The following is a 21,653-nucleotide window of genomic DNA, read 5'->3' as shown; positions in this document are numbered from 1 at the left end:
TGTATTTGCTTGCCCTTAACATTTTCTCTGTCTCGCTCTAGGGAAAGGTTACTGAACTATGGACTGTACATTCTATAACTCAAGTCAGTAAATTCAAGTCTGACTATTTAATTACATTTTCTTGAATCTTTAAAAGGCACAAAGGTAAATACCATCCTAAGCAATCTATTCCTAAACACAGTTATTTGATCATCACCAGTCAAATCATCTAAAAATAGCAAACACCTATATTACTTCTGAAGAATTTTTAGATCCAGTGCGCAGAAACAATTGCTTTCATGGGCAGGGCCCTGGTATTATGACGTGAAGCATGAAAACTTACTGAAATAGTTTTCAACATCTTTTTCTGTTACTATAGAAGTGAAGCACGTTTTTGCTATTAATATATTGTCTTAAAATAGTACCATATCCCCGTTCACAAAAATACATTGTTTAATCATAATCTCTCTCTCTCTCTATAGATATATTAAAATATTTCTTACTTTAATAACAAACTAATTTTTATATTCTGCATTTCTGCAGGAATTGTTTTGCTGTGACATCGACTATTTGCTAGCAAAATTAAAGGATCATGGGATCTACACAATGTGTGCACAAAAGTATCACAGATCATAGATTCAGCTTCAGGTCAATAAGAAGAATATTGGCTTTTAAAGTTGCTACTTTGGTTCACCCTCAGTGCCCCCCGCTTCTAGGAAATAAGTGGAAGATGAGCGGCAATGCTTATCGCAGGCAGCAGGTCTGTTTTAAAGTAACTAATATATAATGCTCTTCACTGGTAAAACTGGTGTGTTAACTTCAGAAACACTACTATAATCTATATAAACAAGCTACTGTGTAGCCATGGAGGCAGGCATTCCATCTGAAAAAAAAGGAGAAAAAGCAGAGGTTACATAGCAGATAAGCTCTGTAGCAGAATACAGTGGGTTTAGATTCCTGTGTGTAAGAAAAAAGCCCATTGGGGCAGATTTACTAAAGGGCGAATTCGCCAGAAATACCATCCGCGGGGACATTGCCAATTTACTAACAGACATAGAGGACAATTCGCTAGCAAAAAAACACGTCGCTGGCGTGGTATCGAGCCCTTTCGCCATGGTGCATTTTCGCTCATGCAAACAATCGTCACTTTGCAAATTCACTAAAATGCGAATTTTACAGAACGTTACCTCTTTCAGCCAGAGTTTCCTTTTGCCAGGTATAAGATGAAGCGAAAACCTCCTCAATCTTATGTCAGTGACATCATATCCTGTATCCCGAAAAGTCATAAACATTTTAAAAATCACTTGCATTTTCTCATATTTTAAAGCGGGATGTAATAGTTAAAGTTGTAACTATTAAAATTTTTTATTTTAACTTTTTTTTTTTACCATTTGAGGGATATACCACATTTGTTTTTGGGTGGGTTCATGTCTAGGGCATTAAAGGATCTGTTTTGTCTTAATTTAGCTTCCTTGGATATTTGTAACAATAAATGGCCACAAGCATTTGCATCAACGTCTCTAATAAAGACATATATATGACCTATATGTACCCACCCTATTCAAATTAACCTAAGCATAAGTGTAGTAACGAAGTTTCGCTAGGGAGAAACCAACGTTAGCAAAAGTTAGGATGAATGCTAGGGAAACTTTGCCAGCGTTCAGCAGCAGAAACGCAACTTTGCATTTTAGCGAATCAGCATAGTAGTAGCGAATTTGAGCCTGGCAATGTGTGGTGAAGCCTTCGCAGGCGAATATTCGCCCACTAGTGAATTTGCCCCATCATATTCTTAAGAGCTTGTTTTTCAACCTGTGTCATTTGGCTCTATTTCAGCAACATTATTTAGCGTTTAACTTCAAAATGATTTTATTGCATTCTTTGATTGCATTCATATTTAGCATTTATTACATTTAAATTTTTGCTTTTGATTGCTTGGCCTGGATGGTTAAAATATTTTTATTTGGGGTCTCTATAAGCTACATAGTCTTGTAATCCTAGCTACTGGGTATACAACTGTTCAGAAAAACCCTGGAAATAATGTCTGTAATGTTTTATCATTGTAACTAAGTATATGTGGGAGTGTAGTAAAATGCAAGCTTTGAGGTGATTTATTGCAGTAGCCAAAGTATTAACAAAAGCTTTGTAGTTAGGTAGTTTAGAGTGAAAAGCCATATTTACTCTCTGACTCTGTGGCACACAGGTTTCTGTACTCCATTTTGCAGAACAGAGACGTGACTTCATTTATAAGCAAGACAGGGAGCAAAGTCCAAAAAACATGGTGCAATGAGTCCACTTTCCACCCTTCCTTGCACATACTACATATCCCTTATAGTTTTCTGGGGTAAACTTACTGTTAGTGGCTTTTTTCGCCTTGCAATTGCAATTATATGCAGATTTGTTGCTCACTATCTTGTGAATCTGAATGTTGCACAAGTTAGGATTAACAGGGAATGCCCATATAATTACCACCTAATGTCTTCATTGGATGGAGCCCTACGTAATGCAGGCTTAATTCAGAGTATGGTATTATTTGCACTCCATTCTGAGAGCACAAAATAGCTGTGGCTAGGGGCAGAAGAAGTGGGACATTGTGCATAGTGCAAAAAATCAGGATGCTTTTTTAAGCAAATAGATATAACAAAGTGATGTGCAAGTACAGGTGGGATTTACAGGTTTCTGGCATGGAAGTATGAAATGGACTAAAATGTTAATGGATTAAAATTAGGTTAAAAATAAATTATGTGGAATAATCTGGTTTTTAAATAGCCCATTCCATAACAACAAATACTTTTTTTCGTTGTGTAAAAGTACAGCCTTTAATGATTACCACATTAGGATTGCAGCTATATAATTCTGTTTTGCCCCTGCACACACATGCTTGAACCTACTTCAGGTATTTGTGCTAGCTGGCTTATACAGCTTGGTACTTGTGTAACACTTATACAACAGACTTATTGAAAATTATTTTCACTGGAGTAAGGGAGATTTAATTTCCCTTGAATAAAATTGGGTTTCTGTATACATATTTGTTGGAACCAGGGGGCCAACGGGTCATGCCCCCCCTCAGAACTTCCAGCCCCTGGTTCCAGAATTAAGTACAGATGGGCAGGGAGCTGGAGATAAGCTTCATTCAGTGGAGAAAGATACCCCCTGTCCCCCTGCCGAAAATCATCTTCCCTGGTGCCTGGTAGTAATGTTTAATTATATATCACCTTCTCATTTAGTCAGAACTATGAAATGAAATATTCTAGACACAATCAGTGCAAACCTTTAGATGGATTGTCTAGGAGTGACCCCCAACTTCAAGTCAAATAAATAAGCCCTACCCCTTTAAAACTCGAAAAATTGGAGGCTTCATAAATAGGTCCCTTAATACTGTTGCATGACCTTTCATTTATTTCTTGTTTGTACCTGCAGCAGTTATGGGCTGCTTTTTGGTATCAGGTCCCTTGGAATGCAGCTGTGACACATTTCAAAACATAGACAGAGCGATAGAAGCTGGTCAGATGATGATCAGGTGCAGAAGAAAGTCCCACTTCAGAGAACAGGAGGAACGTTAGGAATGTGCTGCCACGCAGTGTTTGGCCCCCCTGCAAACACCCATGGAATAATAGGAAATCACCAGACAATGAGTCAGGCAAAATAAGAAAAAAGAAAGCAAACGAAAAAGCAAGTGGGCAGGAAAATACAAAGGCTGCTCAGAATGTTGCAGATTGCTATATTTCCATGATGGGAATGAAGGTTTTTAAATAAAGTGAGAGGAGTGATGTGATATTCCATAAAAGCAAAAAGGGAAAGGTAGGAAAATATGAAAGAAGATTTTCACTGGATTTGCATTTACACGCACATCTGATATTTTTAAAGTAGTTTCCCTGACCATTACAGTCAAAATGAGATGAGAATTGTGTGGGAAAAAACCCTTTTATGCTTCAATGTTTTTGGAGTGTCCTGATTTTATGTAATGTTTGCAGTGATTGGAGGAATAGACTTCTGTAGCTTGTTTTTAGTATAGGAGTGCTTCTCCAATAAATCTTCACTTGTTAACTGTCTAGACTCAGGATCTCTTTGGGATGGTTTACTTGTCCCACAACTACAAAATGTTTGTGTTTGCTGTTGTCTGGTATTTAAACATTGACTAGTCTACCAACTACATTTCACCATATAGAGAATAGTTACACAACCCTTTAAAAACTGGACACACATAAAATTAAAATGACTTCTTAATAATTAGTTTAAATTCTGTCAGATATTTTCATTTTATCCTATATAGCCTTGCACATACTTCAGACTTTAAGGGGGTTGTTTATCATATTCTGAAAACGACTCAGACCAAATCCACACAGACCCCCCCCCTATTTATCAATACATTTTTCCAAACATTTCTTGTGCAGGAAAGAATTCAACAAAATCGTGAAAAAAATCCGAATTGTACTAATTTTTCAGATTTGTTGCCGAAAACGGTGACTTTTTTGGATTTGACACCATAAAACCACAAAATCTTCAGATTATTGCACGGAACCCAGTGCAGATCAGTATATCAACTGGACATCTGCCATTGACTTCTACATGAACTCAGCAGGTCTGTGTTGGAATACTTTTTTATTCGGATTTTTAACACTATCATGGTTTAATAAATCATGAAAAAATTTAGGTTTTTTTCCTATGAAAAATGTGTGTTTTTCCTCTTTAAAAGTCCAACAAGAAAAAATCTGACTTTAATAAATAAACTCCTAAGTGGCTGACAACATGTGCTCTCCAGGTGTTGCTGAACTAACTAACTATCTGGTTACAGTATGGGAGCCCTGTAGAAACACTGGCCTGGGGGAAATTTCTGTCTTTCATAAGACCAACAGTATTGCTTTAAAGGGATACTGTCATGGGAAAAAACTTTTTTTTCAAAATGAATCGGTTAATAGTGCTGCTCCAGCAGAATTCTGCACTGAAATCCATTTCTCAAAAGAGCAAACAGATTTTTTTATATTCAATTTTGAAATCTGACATGGGGCTAGACATTTTGTCAGTTTCCCAGCGGCCCCTGGTCATGTGACTTGTGCTCTGATAAACTTCAGTCACTTTTTACTGCTGTACTGCAAGTTGGAGTGATATCACTCCCCTCCCTTTTCCCCCCCAGCAGCCAAACAAAAGAACAATCAATGGGACGGTAACCAGATAGCAGCTCCCTAACACAAGATAACAGCTGCCTGGTAGATCTAAGAACAACACTCAATAGTAAAAACCCATGTCCCACTGAGACACATTCAGTTACATTGAGAAGGAAAAACAGCAGCCTGCCAGAAAGCATTTCTCTCCTAAAGTGCAGGCACAAGTCACATGACCAGGGGCAGCTGGGAAATTGACAAAATGTCTAGCCCCATGTCAGATTTCAAAATTGAATATAAAAAAATCTGTTTGCTCTTTTGAGAAATGGATTTCAGTGCAGAATTCTACCGGAGTAGCACTATTAACTGATGCGTTTTGAAAACATATTTTCCGATGACAGGATCCCTTTAATTGTATACACATGCAGGCATCTTGTGGCCATTTATGGTCATTACACTTTTGTTTTTTTTTATTTTTTGCAATGTGTGCAAAAATGATTTGGACATTGTCACATTGGATAAAGAAGACCACTGGTTTGAACGAGGCGTGAAAGAAGCGATTCATGTTAAGGAGGAGAAACCATCCCTGAACAGAGGCCGGGGCCTTCGACACCACCTTTCTGCTACATACAATGTTGTTCTCACATCTGTACCCCGGTTGTTTCAGAACACTTCACATGTCCATTTGTATAACTCTCGCAAGTAACACCTGTTTCTAGGAGTTGCATTAATATAGAAAGAACCTCACGGCACACAGGTCTGCATGAAGTTTTCAGTGATTTAATGAAGCGGACAAGCAGATGCTTGACAAAGGGGGTGACCCCGAAACGTTGCAGTGCACTCCGCTTCATTAAATCACTGAAAACTTCATGCAGACCTGGGTGCCGTGAGGTTCTTTCTACATTACTGCTTTTGTGGGGGATTGCCGAGCCTCCACCCACGTGCACCGGGCACATCTTCACTTATCAACAAGGTGGGTGTGCTAATCCACACTACATTGTCTAGGAGTTGCATGACACATTGGATAATCCTATCACAGTAACTACACAGAATCAACACCTCTGTGAATTTCAGATGTTACGTTTTTGAAGAGTTACAATGTGCCATTGTGATTGGATTAGTGGAAGAGTTTATATGCCGAGAACTTCCCACATCAGTCAGTTGAACTGAAGGAGCTGCTCGGATGAGTAGTGAAACGTCTTCAATAATTACTCAGCAAGTCCAGTTGTTTTAGATTTACCTATACCAGATATCGGTGGTGGTTATTTTTCTCTGCTGAGTTGGCATAAGATGGTTATTTTCACTGTAACCATTAACCTGGTAAAGGAGCACAGAAACAAGGAAACAAACATAAGGAAGAGGTGTTGCCTTCTAGTCTTGTAATCAACGAGTATTATATGCTTACAGTAAAGTCTGAGAAGGGGCTGTGCCTTAGCATCTGTTCACATTATTAGATTAGACTGTAAGAGCTTTGGGCTAGGGATTGTTCCCTTCAATCAAACTTCAATCTCAAAAATACAGTCTTTGTGAAAAGTGAAAACACTAAAGTCATTCATTATACAGTATAACAAACTGACATTATACAGTATCATATTACAAAAGGGTAAGCATTGTGAAAATGTTCTAAATCATTTAATCCTTCCACTAGGTTCCATTGGTGGGAATCCTTAAGGCCTTACTTTATAACATAATAACGGATAAACAGCTAAACAAAACCTGTTTTTATTAATCCTCATTGGGTAAACCCACCTTCCCTTAAAATATAAAGCACATAAATGTAAAAGAGTGAAAGTGCAACTGTAAAATATTTAATCTATTCTTATAGTTATAATGTATATTTTTCTTTAAATTATCTTCATATTAAGGCATCCCACTATACATGGTACATAGTTCCTCTATCTCTGCACCTTCTAAAGGACCAAGGGTCTTTGAATGGGAGCAAAACAAGTACTAAACAGTAATAATTTAAGGAGGACCTTAACATTTGTTTCAATTACATTTTTTTTTCTATCTGCTATATACTGTATATATTGCCACTCCTTACCCAACTGACTGCCAAGGTCCCTCTGCCTACCTGAAATTTCTGTTTCAGGGAAAACCTTCTGTATAGATGTAGGATAATTATTTCCAGGTTTTTATGAAACTTTAAGTAATGGTGCTCAAAAGATGTTTCAACCCATGTTATATCACAGATAAGTCACTATTGTGTTTTGGAATTTCTCAGCTTGTAATACAGAAGCAGCATACCGTATATATCCTTTTCGGAAGCGGGCCAAGCTGTCCATTCGTGTGCATGCACGTGTGCAGTGACGTCGTGTTAGGAGGGGGTTACATTGAGAAGAAGGGAGAGCGGAGCAGAGGGAGCAATGAAATCCAACCTAGGGGTAGGCAGAAGCACTACCCTGCACCCACCCCCTTTGTTGCGCCCTAGGCAGGAGCCCTAGTTCTGGCCCTGATGCTGTTGAGATTTAAAGCTTCTAGTTTACTAAAAGATTTATTATTCCAGTTTCCGGACAGGGTTCCAAAGGTATCTAATAGTTATCTCTAGACCACTGACACCTCTCTCCAACTTATATTAACATCTTGTCATCCAAAAAATAAAAATTTTATGGTGGATGGACCCCGTCTCCAGTCCCAAACCTGGTTTTGATCTTATTGAAAGAGTTAGTAGTAACCAAATAAGGTAGGTTGCCCCCATGGCTACACAGCAGCTTGTTTATATAAAGTATAGTAGTGTATTTGAAGCAAACAAACCAGTTTTGCCAGTGCAGGGCAACAGTACATTTACTGTATATTGTCTTTCCTTTAAAACACTTTTTTGGTGTTACTGTCCTTTAAGGCACTAAAACTAGCTTTTCTTAAATTCAGGGTTGTTGTTGCTCCAGTGTATGGGGTAAATTTATCAAAGATTGAAGTTAGAGATCACCACTGTTCTCTAGAGTGAAATTCTGCCACTCTCCATTTATTTTCTATGGGATTTTTAAGAGTGTTTACTGTATCAATGGGTGAAAGTGAAAGTTCATCCTTTGATAAATATGCCTTTCAATACCCCATGGAAATAAATGGAGAGTGGCAGAATTTCACTCTAGTGGAGTATAAATATACCCCCTGTATTTGTTATTTTGTGCCTGACATTTAGGTGTATATTTATCAAAGAGTGAAGTTAGAGATTGCCACAGTTTGCGGTGAAATTCCACCACTCTCTAACTTCACTCTTTAAAAAATATACTCCTAAATGAGGTCACATTATGGTCACTATTACCTAGGGGTTCAATGAGTTGCACATTTGCTATAAATTCTGGGTCATTAGAGATCACTAGATCCAGAATAGCATTTTTCTTGTGCCATAAAATTGTGATGCAACAAATTTATAAACGTGTTCCCATTAACTGACCTGTCAGTACTGTTGCTCCAGTCAATATCTGAGTAATTAAAATCCCCCATTACAGTGGCGGAACTACCGGGGGAGCAGGGGGTGCGAGCAAGCCAGGGCCCGCTCCCCTTAAGGGCCCCCTGGCAGCCCACGCGCCACTAAAATGCGGGCCAAAAATTGCGTACGGAGGGGGGCCCGGCTGAGTGTCACGCACCCGGGCCCGCCCCCCTCTAGTTACGTTACTGCCCCATTAGTATTACTTTCCCCAAACTAGCAGCCTTTTCTATTTGCATCAGGAGCTCCGCCTCCTCCTCACTTACATTAGGGGGTCTGTAGCATACTCCTACAATTAATTTGCTGGACTCATTACAATCGTTGAACAGCTCAACCCATAAGACATTTTCTGACATCACCTCCTCCTTTATATCAGCATTTTAATCCTGTCTAACAAACAGACACACCCCTCTTCCTTTTCTATTGCCTCTGTCCCGCCGAAACAAAGTATAGCCACTGATATTAAGTGCCCAGTCATGTGACTATGACATACAGTCATACAGCCATGTTTCAGCAACACCAATCACATAATAGCAGTTGGTGCAACTGTCCTGTGCATGCTCCTATGTCCATCTTCCCCTCAGCACTGCTGCTTGATTTATCATCAAGTACCCGGAAGTGGTTGGGGGGGGGTTGAACAATTATTTTATTTACTATAGACACCCGAGGGCAACCCTCTGAAGCTGCTACACGACCTAGACATGAGCCCTCATGGTAAATATGGCCCTGCCAACTAAATACTCCTCACTGAGGTCAAGTGGTGCATGATGTAGAATATAGTTTTTAGGTATTGGGAGCTATTTAGGTAATATGAGCTATTTATATGCCCAAAAATTATTTTGGCCAAAAGCAATTTTTTTTATACAATTCAGTTCTTAGCAAGACATAGAACAAGTAGACCAATATTTACATCTTCCATATTGAATCTAGCATATAGTGTACCTGTTATAGTACTGTATTATCAATTACATTTTTATATTTTTATAAAAAACAGTAAAATCTAATATGAAGACCACAATAACCTTCTGTTTTTTTTTTTAACGCTTCCAGAAAAGAGGTTTATATATTTATGTAGTGGCATAACTGAAGAGGAAGCAGATCCCATGATCTTCCCCCTCCCCAGCTGCTTTTTCTTCTTTAAATCTTCGTGCGCATGAGCAGGCAAGTGCTCATCAGAGCTGCTGTGCATGCCGGGCCCTTCAAAGATTTTTTTTTCGGGGGGGGGGGGCAGCGCCCTCTTATCATGCCACTGTTTTTGTGTATCTTATACTTATTTAAGACAATTTAAATCTAAACCGTGTTGTTTTCTAAGCAGCAAACTTAGTTATTTGTAGTTATCTTACGAGAGACCCTAGACTATAAAGCATCTTTACAAAGACACAGAGAAAAATAAATGTTGAAATGTATAAATTTTATTTCCACACAGAAGCAAGAGAATGTGATACATACACACCTTGCCTTGTGATACTCTTTGTTACAGTATCTGGTGGGCCAAGAAAAGTTCTCAGACATTAAATTTAATGCACACAAAATCAGCGCTGCGCAATATGTTGGCGCTCTAAAAATACATGTTAAAAAAAATAATAATAACATGTTCAAAGTATGGCTGTGTGGGCTGGCTCAGAAACACCCTCACCTCTGATATGTATGCATATCTTATACTGATATCTGCTCACAGAAAAAAAGGTATCCTAAACACAATAAGGACAGAATCACACAGGCCAGTTATGTAAGGTTTAATGTCTGGAGTGGTTTGTTTTTTGCTCAACAACATTGTGAAATGAGATTCAGTGGGGAGCATGCATCAAATGGTTTTCATGAACAAACTGGTGACTACACACTCATTATATGAGCCAATATGGCCCCTTTTCTATATCTGTGACCAGTGACAATAAAGTATAAGCATCCCAACTAATAATTTTGTGGAATAGCTAAGATTTTTTTAGGTTATGTGCAAAGCCTAGTCACAGAAAACGTATGCTACTCTTGCTTGTACATATAGTGCTTTAACTGCAATTTATACGTTGCTTAACTTTGCTTGACGGTTATGCACTTTAGAAGGGCCACAGTAAAAGATAGCAATTTCACTCCTGTTGGATTCGGCATTCTGTTAAAAACAAATCCCATGCAATTTTTTTCTCCATCAAATTAACCTACAAAATAAAAATTTGATGACTCATATGACACATACAAGTGTTTTTAAAACCCATTCTTAAGGAGAAAAAAATGTATAGATAAAAAGTATACTGATTTTTCAATCCCAGCTTATGTTGCGTTGTCGTTTATGACACAATGCTTGCTAACTTTAAGTGCACAGATCATAATTATTGCATAATAAAAACAAATATATTTTTATAGCAATGTCTTCCTATTTCTCCTTCATTAGTAGTTGAGCTATAACTTGTCCATTGTTGCTACTCACCCTGGAATTGCAGACTTTTTACAAAAAAAAATGTAGGCCCCTCAAGTAACTCCACCACCCAATATCAGTTTTTTTGCTTGTCCTTGTGTAGTAGGTGCCGGAGAGTGGACCTTGTAAGAGATAGCTCCGAATTCTGTTTATAATTTATGTTACAGAGCCTTAACCTCAACTATACTTGATGTTGCAACACCTTGCACTGCATGATTGCTTCCCATGACGCAGAGCACTGCACATTATTCAGAGAATAAATGGCTAACAAAAAAGGGCAGTACCACATATCTATCATGCAGAGCAATGCTTGTGAGAGCAATTTTTTCTTAGTCATTTTGAAGAATATCACTTTCTGCAGAGCAATGTGCTAAAACACCCAGTTGAACATTCATAATGTAACATCTGCCACACTTTTTGTATGTTCTTCTTCAACTAAAAGTCATTCTTCCTTCCTTTCAGCAAACTCAAATACCTCTGAAAGACCCCATTCTCCTGCAGAGTGTAGGGGCAAAACTGGCAAATACCTGCCCCTTTTTAAATAAGAAGCTCTATAAAGATTTATAAAGATATGCATAAACAGTTCCGAACTGATATTTATGTAAGTATATTAAGTTAGCACTGAGCAGAATTTTTTCTCCAAGCCTGCCTCTTGCTCTGTCCATGAACAGAGAAGAGGATATGTTTGCAGGTTTAAGGAATGAAGGAGGGGTATCAGCTGGGTACGAGTACATGTTCAAGAAAGGACGTGACACAGTCCCAGTGCCTCCAAAGCGTTAGGAGAGAAAGGAGGAAGAGCAGTGAAGAGAGGAGGCGCAATCGAGTTTTCACCAGAGGAGTAATAAAGCTGGCTGCTGTGGACACAAAAACTAGTAGTACAGCCATCAGTGCCAGCAACACATTGATGAACTTCCCAAGGAGAGCCCGAGCATTGGCATTTTCCACCCCCTCCAGCTGAACCACTTGTTGCTGCTGCTGTTGTAGTTCAAGTTTAGTTATTCGGGTGAGACAAGATTCCACAGCTTCCTAATAACATAAAGACAGAAAGGTCAGTAAATGTTTAATATTCAGATGGACAGTAACATCATAAGTGAATGTTTTTCTTTTTTCTACATTTTAACGTTTGTCTTTCCAACCAGCAATACAATAACCTATTTTTGGAAACTATGTCGTATCTTCTATTTTATAAAGTGATTTTTTGTATTCTGTTGCCAATTTGACTCATTCACACATGTAATCAAGTACTAGATTTAATTTTGAATGGCTGCCATTATGGCTACACAGCAGCTTATTTTATTTATATATAAACTACAATTTTGTTCAGAATAATAGCAGAGTATTTAAAAAAGTGAATAAAGCTAAAACTCCTTTTATTTCCATACCCACAAATGCATTGGGAATAATGCACATTCTATTGTGAATCAAAACATGAAGAAAAATGTATCACATTTGTTTTATTCCTTTACAGAAAGTGAAGAAAATGGAATATTAGGCTGTTCCAAAAAATAGCAGTGTCTGCATTCTTCTTTACAAACGCAAACATTCACTGTGTAAACAGAGGATTTTGCTTTCTTTTGAATCAGTGAAGTAATATCTAGTTATATAACCACTCTTTCTGAGAACTGCTGCACATCTGTGTTGCATGGAGTCGACCAACTTCTGGCACCTTTTACATTCCACAAATCTTCTGCATTTCTTGATTTTGCCTAAGAAATAATGAATTTATACTTCCGAAAATTCCTTTTCCCTCAGTCCCAAAGGCAACACTTAACGAGAGAGCACTGTAGGTAGGATTAGCCCGCACCAATCAAAAGTGGCCCCTCCCCAATAAAACTCCAGCAGCCCCAAGCACTACAGTGAATTTTCCAAGCAATAGCCAGACCTCATTTCTGCTGACACACATTTTATTATATACAAGAAGAAGGGAGGGAATATTTGTGCTGCCTTTGGGACTGAGAGAAAATAAATTTTCGGTAAGTAAAAATTTGTTATTTCCCTCACGTCCCTACAGGCAGCACTTAACGAGAGTATAAAAAGCAGTGAGTTAAAGGACGGCTGACCTGATAATTGCTTTGACAAAAGCCACTTCCCTAGATGCATCAATATCCAGTCTGTAAAGCTTTATGAAGGTCTTACAGCTTGACCACGAGGTAGCTTTGCAGATCTGTTCCAGTGTGATACCTGCTCTCTCTGCCCAGGAGGCTGACATTGCTCTCGTTGTGCCTTTAATTCCTTTGGCACTACTTTAACTGCCTTTTGATAGGCCAGGGAAATAGTCTGTTTAATCCATCTAGAGATGGTTGATTTTGAAGCTGCTTTCCCTTTATTAGGACTTGCAAAAGAAGGGAGCAGATTATTAACCACCCTAAATCCCAGGCATCATTTTGCGTGTAGCAATTGCAGCTCTTTCTCCCTCTGGTTCTTGGGAGACTGAAAAAAGGTTGGCAAGTGAATACCAAAATTCCTGTGGAAATCTGACATAACTTTTGGGAAAATATGGGGTCAACCCTCAAATTTAACTCTTGAGACTGTATCTGAAGATATGGATGCTTGCATGAGAAAGCCTGGAGTTCCCTGACTCCTTGGCGAGCAAAAAAAAACCCATAAAAAGTTTTAAGTGTTAGATTAAACAAGGACAAAAGGTTCAAAACGGGGGGGGGGGACTTGGCGGTGGGCAGAGGGTGGTTTTGCAAGGCTTTCAATACAATGTCGAGGTCCCAAGTAGGAACACGTTTGAATGTCTTTGGTCTCAAATTGGAGACTGCTTTCAGAAATCTTTTGACTAAAGCATGCTCTACCAATGATTCACCCCTTTATGCCCCTAAGGCCGATGTGAAGACTCACCCTGGTGGTCTAGTGGGCCGGCGGGAACACCCGCCGAAGTGATCCTCTTAGTTTGATTGCTGGCTCTGCTATGGCGCTCGCCGCCCACTTCCGGTTTTGGTGCGTTGCAAGCGCCATGACTTCAACGCAATTTCCGAAATTTTAATATTTAAAGCGGCTTTGTGCACAAACTCAATGCCCGTTGTTAAGTCTACTTGCTAGTATCCTGGGTATGTTTGATTTGTGTTTGATTACACCTGTCTGATTATTCTGAACTCTGCCAATATTGACCCTTGCCTGCCTGACTATCCTGATTCTACCAGGTATTGACCCATGCCTGCCTGACTATCCTTGAACGTTGCCTGTACTGACCCCGGCCTGATTGACCTTGCTTGATCTCCACCTGAACCGACCACTGCCTGTCTGACCTTGCTTGAACTCTGCCCGCACCGACCCTGGCCTATCTGACTACGCTTTGTCTATTCCTAGAACTGTGCCTTCCTTCTAAAGACTTTTTAATGACTGTGCCCCTTTGCAAGCCCAGAACTTTTGCTAGGCTCCTCTCTTATTAAAACCTGGTGGCATCCAATTAGCAAAGGGCTCCTCCCGAAGTGAAAGGCGGCTGCTACAGGCAGAAGCGGAGCCAAGACCAGGGAGGGTAGCACCTGTTCTGGATTTTGGGAGCCAGTCGTGACAGCCGCAATCGGAACCATGTTTAATGCCAATATTTTCTCAAAACCCTCCTGAAGGAAATCCAGGATTGTTACAGCTGTTGCTGCTCTTGGGGCAATGGCTCTTTCCTTACACCAGGAATTGAATTTGCTACAAACTCTTTGGTATATAGCGTAAGTGATTCTCTTTTGGCTCTGCAACAGGGTATCAATTACCTTGGGGGAGATACATTGCTAGCTTAGTATATCCTTCTCAGTTTCCAAGCCAACAAATTTAAGGCATCGGGGTTCTTGTGTAGCACTGGCCCTTGTAGTGGAAGATTGTTCCTTCTTGGTAGAGTTCAGGGTGGACAGATTGACATTTGTAGCAAATCCGCTTACCAAGCTCTTCTTGGGCAGCCTGGTGCAGTTACAATTACTGTTACACTGTGCTGTCTGATCTTTTTGAGTACCCTCGCAATTATTGCAAGGAGAGGGAAGATGTATGGCAGCTTGAAGTTCCATGGCTGTATCAGGGCATCCACCGCAATTTCTCCCTGATTTGCCTTTAGGGAGAAAAATATTTGCACTTTGCTGTTTTGTCTTATGGCCAAGAGGTCTATCTCTGGAGTACCCCAAAGGGCACAGATTTGAAGAAACACCTCTGGATTTAGACTCCATTCTGTTGATGAAATTGACCGGCAACTTTAAAAGTCTGCTATTGTATTTGTGGAGCCGCTTATATGTCTTGCTCTTAATTCTTCCAGATTGTTTTCAGCCCAAGAACAAATTTTTGTTGAAAATTCTAAAAGGGCCTGGCTCTTTGAGCCTCCCCGGTGATTCAAATAATACACTGTTGCTATATTGTCTGTGTGGATTCTTACTGAGTGACCTCTTATGGAATCCCTGAAGGACAGACTGCCTCCAGTTCCAGAACATTTGAAGGTTTGAAAAATTAGGTTGGGCCCCAACGGCCTTGTCTGTAGCAACTGTCTAAATGGGCTCCGCAGCCCCATTTGCTTGCATCCGTGGTAATTAGGTTTGCCTGTTTTGGAAAAAGATTGGTTCCTTTTTGAAGGTTTTGTGGTAACAGCCACCAGTTGAGAGACTCTTTTACTTGATCTGGAAGAATTTCTTGTCGGTTCAATGAATCTTCCTGCTGATTGCAAACTAGGATCAAAAAGTTTTGAGTGGGCTTTGGCCCAAGGAACTGCCTCTATTGATGAAGCCAAGAGTCCTAAATTTTCCAAAAATCTTACTGTAGATCTTCTTTGGGTACATGGATACTTTTTGAATTATCTTTTAGCATTTTTCTTCTGGTAAAAAATCTTGCCTACCCTTGTATCCAGCCACATTCTTAAAAATGTTATTCTCTGAGTTGGAAAAAAACGCTGACTTTTCCCAGTTTACAACCCAGCGTAGGGACTGTAAAGTCTCTAGAATGAAAGCAAGATGTTTTTTTAAAATGGAAGGGGATCTTGCCTTTATTAGACAATCGTCGAGGTAGGAAATGATTGCCATCGACTTCTCCCTTAAAAAAGCTGTGACCACCACCATGAGTGCTGTAAACTGCAGATGTTCCACTAAATGTTTTCCTTCTATGGCTACTCGTAAATATTTTTGATGACAGGGTCTTATTGGCATTTTGTAAGTCCAGCATGCTCATGAAGTCTCCTAGAGACAAGGAAGCTATTTCCGAGCGAATTGTTTCCATCTTGAACTTTTTCTTTTTTATGAACTGATTTAGGAACCTCAAATATATAATGGTTCGATATTTCCTGTCTGGTTTGGGAATAAGAAACACAGGAGAATACACCCCTAAAAACTGGAGGGACTGGAATCAGTACGCTCTGATTCATGAACTCTTGAATGTCTTCTGAGAGAGCTTGTCTTGGCAACTGATGACTGGCCTTGGGGTAAAAACGTACTTCTCCGGTGGTTTGGATATAAACTCTATGGAGTAAACCTTTCAAAATGTTTGAAGGACCCACTTGTTGCATGTTTTTCTTGCCCAGGCAGATATAAAGTTCTTCAGTCTGCCCCCTACTGGACTGGCGGCAGGAGGAAAATGGTCTTTGGTTGTAGCCAGAATGCCCCCTGTCTCTCTGTTGTTTTCTACTGTATGAAAGTGTATCCCTACTGGATCTAATAGCTCTTCCTTGTTGTCTAGTTCTGTATGATAAATGTGTACCAAAAAAAAGTGTTTCTTTTGTTTTTTTCTATCCTGTGGAAGACTTCTGACACTGCCATCTGATTTCTTTCCAACAAGTAGAACTAATTCTGACCCACATAACTTCTCCTATTAAAAAGGCATATTAAGAAGACGATTTTTTAAAGCAATGTCTGCTGCCCAGGGCTTCAGCCATAAAGCTCTGCGGGCCAAAGTAGTACAAGCAGTAGTTCTAGCAAGAAAATCAATATTGGTTAATGCCACATCTGTAAGAAAATGTGTAGCTTATGAAAGTATTGGTAAGTCTTCCAGGAGATGTTCTCTAGAAGTTCCCTTCTTCAATCCTTTTTGTAACTGATTGATCCAAACATTTAGGGATCTGGCAACCGATGCTGCTGCAATTGCTGGTTTGAGGCTGCAGCTGCTAGATATTCCCTTCTGCTGCCTCAGCTTTCCTATCCATTGGATAATTTAGCCCTGAGCTATCTTCCAGGGGCAGGGTTGTTCTTTTTACAGTCTGGGCCATTGGGGGATCCAACTTTGGTGCAGCATCCCAATTCTTAGAATCATTTGTGTCGAAGGGGAAAAGGGATTCAAATCTTTTAGAGAAGGATATCTTCCTGTCAAGCATTGATCAGTGGCTCCTTATTCTTTCAGATAAAGCAGAGTCTAATGGAAAGCAAAGCTTCTTTTTATTTATTCCTGCAAATAGCTTACTAGTCTTCTTGGGAGGTTCTGTTAACTCCTTCATACCCATGGTCTCTGACCGCCAATAAGAAAGGTTCAATTTTCTCAAGATGGAAGAAATCTTCTGTTTCAGGTAATTCACTTTCCTCCAATTCTCATGAAGTTTTCCTTTTGGAGGGGACTTCATCTGTCGAAACATCCTCAAAGACAGATTTTGCTACAGAGGATGTCCCTGCATTATCTGAATGCTTGAAAGAGTCAAAAGTTTCCTGTATTCATTTCATCCAGGCAACACAATGTTGCATAAAGGGGCAGGACTTTTAATCCTATCAACAAAAGCTTTGCACCGTTTTTCACTCTCCAAAGGAATAAACACTCAATCACAACCTGCACAATTTATAGGGTGCTGTTTTTTAAAATCATTCATGTGCTCTTTTTGACTACGTTCTGAAAGCAGGTCTTTTGATCTTGGCTTGTCTTAACTTTTTGCCTTATCAGAATCAGCCTTTTCTGGTGCCTGGTCAGCCATATTTGGAACAATATCATTACCCCATAAGTCTTACCAGTGGAGAAGCAGGAGAGCATGGACGGACCAAGCTCTGTTTCTTCCAGGAGTGGCAGGCGCGTGCCAATTTCACGCCCAAACATTACATTATTATGTTTAAATGGCGCAGTTGCATCCATTTTCGCGCCAAACTTTAACTGATAAGGAAATGACGCCCAGGTGTCAATTTTCGTGCCAAAAAATTGACAAGCAGCAGATGTGTAAATTCTTGAGCCAAAAATCACATGGCAGCCAAAATGTTATGTCACCTATTGCACCTATTACTCTTCCACTTCTGTCACACCTCCGCCCAAGCATCGGGAAGGGCATGAAACCTGCTAAGAGGGACTTGCAGTGAGGGAAAATAGCAGGTGACATGACAAGCAGGCCGGTGCACTTTTTAGCTGGTTTTTAAAATAACCAGTCCCTTACTGTCTGACACAGTCATGTCACTTCACTCTAAGGGGCATAGACAGCTCAACTGAACAGTTTTATTTATTTATTTATTTATTTATGGAGCTCCTTTTTACATAAGTCCAAATGAATGAGACAAACTAAGTGGAAAGTGAACTAAAAGAGATCCTGAAAGAATATGAGGGATTTCATACCTGAATGTCCCTGGCTCGCTCATATGATTGATACGCTACTTTTTCCTCCATGCTTGCAAGCTCCTGCTTCAGCAGAGTCATTTCATTCTGGTGAAGCTCTGTCAGGTCATTCAGCTGCTCTTCCAGTCGTTCATACCTGGTAGATAAGGATTAGTATAATTACTACTTTATTATTGGCTCAGAATACATTGCACAGTCCTGTTGTACTGTATCTAGCAACAATATTATTATTTAAAAAAAAAAAAAAAACTATCTTGGGACATTGAATCTGTGGCATAAATATTGTGCCTGTTGTACTGTGTTTTCCTATATTGCTGATCCAGAGTAGTTGGGCCAAACTTCTTGTTTGGGAAACAGCTGAGCTAGTAAGTGTTGGGGACAACCAGTTGCAATAGTTGTAGTAATAGCCTTGCAACTAGGTTAAAAAAAATCACCCCAAGTAAGTATAAAGAGGTATCTGTGACAATGGCAAATATAGGTTTATCTTCTTCCCAAAGCAAAAAAAAGGTGTCTTTAGGTGCCCAAAGCTGGACCAACACAGTAGAATGCCCAACCACCTTCTGTAAAAACAGTAACGTTCAGGTTTCCAGTTTTGATTTCCATTGCAACTTATACTTATGAGAGGAGAACCGTTCCCAGTTGTAAAATAATTCAGTGTGCATCACTCCTACAGTAAAGCTAGCCATACGCTGGAAGAACCACTTATAAACTCAACAAAGAAGTGAATCTTTGCCAGATTTGGCTGTCCAAGTTGAAAACCATATCAAGCAGGTTACGAATAAAATAAAAAAAGTTAAACAGTACTTGACATTTCAAACTTGCAGTGTCAAGTGAGGAAAAAATAAAAATGTCTATTGGATTATAATATACTGTATATGTCTATGGATTTTAAAGAGGGACTGAAAGGACTGGCCTGTGGTGTGAGGGGGAAGCTTGACACTTGTACATTATTTTAGCACCAGCACCCAAAATGCAGTACATCATGTGATCTTCCCACCATATTTCTTTTAAAGGGATCGAAATCCAGAAATGTAACTTATGTAAACTTAATTAGGGCACCGCTATGCGAACTTTTACAATTATTTTCTATTTTTGTGGTTTTTGAAATGTTTCCATTTTTTGCTAATACCATGCTTTAGCAAACCGAAGGTTTACTGTAAAAAGGCACAGAAAGCAAATTCACTAAGAATCGAAGTTGCGCCAGGCGCAACTTCACCGCACTTCGCCAGGCGAATTTTCGCCAGCGCTCCGCAAATTCACTAAAATGCGAAGTTGCGCACAGGGGTAGCGTAAGTTTGCGAAGTTGCGCTAGCGTTGTTTCGCTATATAAAGCGAAGTTGCGCTAGTGAAGGCTAATTTGCATACGGCGCGAAATTCAAATTTCAATGGAGGAACACGTATCTGCACTACAAATGCCTAGAAAACCTTCAAATCAGCCAATAAAATTTTTATTTTGCCCTACACATGTGCCCACTGTCTAGGTAAGTTGCCATGAGTCAGGAAATGTAGGGGGGAGGAAGGGGAGCCCCAAAAAATTTTCGATCTTTTTCAGCCTATCACCCGTCATGTAGAAAACACGCCAGCGTTTTTTGGGACTTAGAAAAAATTTTGACTTTTTTTGAAACAATCCCTATCTACTCTATTGCGCTTCGCCAGGTCTGAGGTGGCGAAGGAAGTCTAGCGTAAAAGGTAGCGTTCGCTACACTGCGCAAGTTAGTGAATTTGCGTAGTTTCGTCGCTAGCGAAAATTCGCCTGGCGTAAGGTTGCGAAGTAACACTAGCGAAACTACGCCAGCGTTCGTTAGTGAATTTGCGCAGTAGCGAAAATGCCGAACGCTAGCGAAAAAACGCTAGCGTTCGGCGCTTCGCGCCTTAGTGAATTTGCCCCTTAGGGTTGCTGACATCCCGTGCCTTCAAAAAGGTGGCAAACCTTGCAGTATGTGTTAAGTTTGGTACATCTACCATTTTGAATTGATCTGCACCCAGGGCTAGGGTTTGCGCCTAGCTTTGGTTTTTTCCTTGTCATGTTTCCCAGCAGTACCTCAGCATTAGAAAATATGTTTACAGCAGCATTAGTCCCTACTCAACATGCTCAATCTGCCACATATCTATAAGGCAGGTATGACAATCCCATCATGTGATGACCACATTGGTACACTGATCATTGGCTCCCAGACCAACAAACGGTTCAGCCTAATTTGGCTCAGTATTTGGGTCGCTAAGTGAGCCAGAGATCTCCCAGCATTAAAAGCGATACATTAGTTGCTGGAATTTCTCTAATGCTGCTGAGAAATGTATCAGACATATGAAATGTGAACCATTTTGAAAGGCAACAGCCTATTTTACATAATCTAATGCAGGGGTGCCCAAAAGGTAGATTAGGATCTACCAGTAGACCTTTAGCTGGTGATCAGTAGATCTCAAGACACTGTCAACAAACAGCTTGACTTAACTACCCTCTTGTTCAATTATTTTTATTTTGGATATTTATTACAGTTTATTTATTAAAGTTACATAATACATAGTTGTTAGTAAATCCTAGCATTATTAATTTACTCATAAATCAATACTATATTTAAGTAATGTTTTCATTGTAACAGAATGACAACAATGTTTTTATGGATGTAGATCATAATGGGGCAACATCACTAAAAGTAGACCCCTCATTAGTAAAGTATGGGCACTCCTGATCTAATGTCAAACTAATTTATTTTTAAAGCCTAAACATAAATGTACATATGTTCCCCTTTTTTATGGTTAAGATAAATGTACAGTTTTTAAAGTGATTTACAAATATTCCTGTTTTTACATTAATATTACAGTCAGTATAACCGGTGGATATGCAGGGTTACAAGAATAAACAAACAGCAAGAATTTTCAGATGTTACTGTAAATTGTTGTCTGTCCTAAAAATACTGGGTTAAGAAATGCTGGATGTAAAACGCTTAACTTACCAGTGCAAGGTAGCATTAATGTACAGCACAAAATATAGAAGATGTGGAAGTAGAAACAAAAGGATTATTCTGTTGTTGTAGTCAGATTCAAAAAACACATTATCCATATTATTGCTCCAACCAATATTTTCAAGTCTGCCCAGTGGAAGAACCGACTGGTAACCATGATACATGGCATCTTTCACCCAACTTACACATACCAAAAACCAATGGATTCTATCAGTAACTGAATGGCCAGATTTATTAAGCAAGTTTAAAAAATAAAAGCTGCTTACAATGTGTGTCCCATCTAAGTATTTATC

At 39.4% G+C, this 21,653-nt stretch overlaps 1 protein-coding gene across 7 annotated transcripts in view; it reads right to left on the bottom strand.

The window, feature by feature from the left end:
• Window positions 1-9,897: 9,897 nt before the first annotated feature.
• tmcc2.S (transmembrane and coiled-coil domain family 2 S homeolog) overlaps window positions 9,898-21,653 on the bottom strand; it is a 34,008-nt gene continuing 22,252 nt past the window's right edge. For all 7 annotated transcript variants that reach the window (XM_018249354.2, XM_018249350.2, XM_018249351.2 and 4 more), the window contains 2 exons: window positions 18,398-18,533; window positions 9,898-11,941 (listed from right to left, as the gene is read on the bottom strand). In XM_018249354.2, coding sequence (XP_018104843.1) covers window positions 11,630-11,941; window positions 18,398-18,533 — 448 coding nt within the window. In that variant the 3' untranslated portion in view covers window positions 9,898-11,629. The remainder of the gene's footprint in view (window positions 11,942-18,397; window positions 18,534-21,653) is intronic.

This window comes from Xenopus laevis, chromosome 2S (assembly GCF_017654675.1).
Source record: "Xenopus laevis strain J_2021 chromosome 2S, Xenopus_laevis_v10.1, whole genome shotgun sequence".
NCBI classification, from domain to species: Eukaryota; Metazoa; Chordata; class Amphibia; order Anura; family Pipidae; genus Xenopus; species Xenopus laevis.
This window is presented reverse-complemented; position numbering and strand designations above follow the sequence as displayed.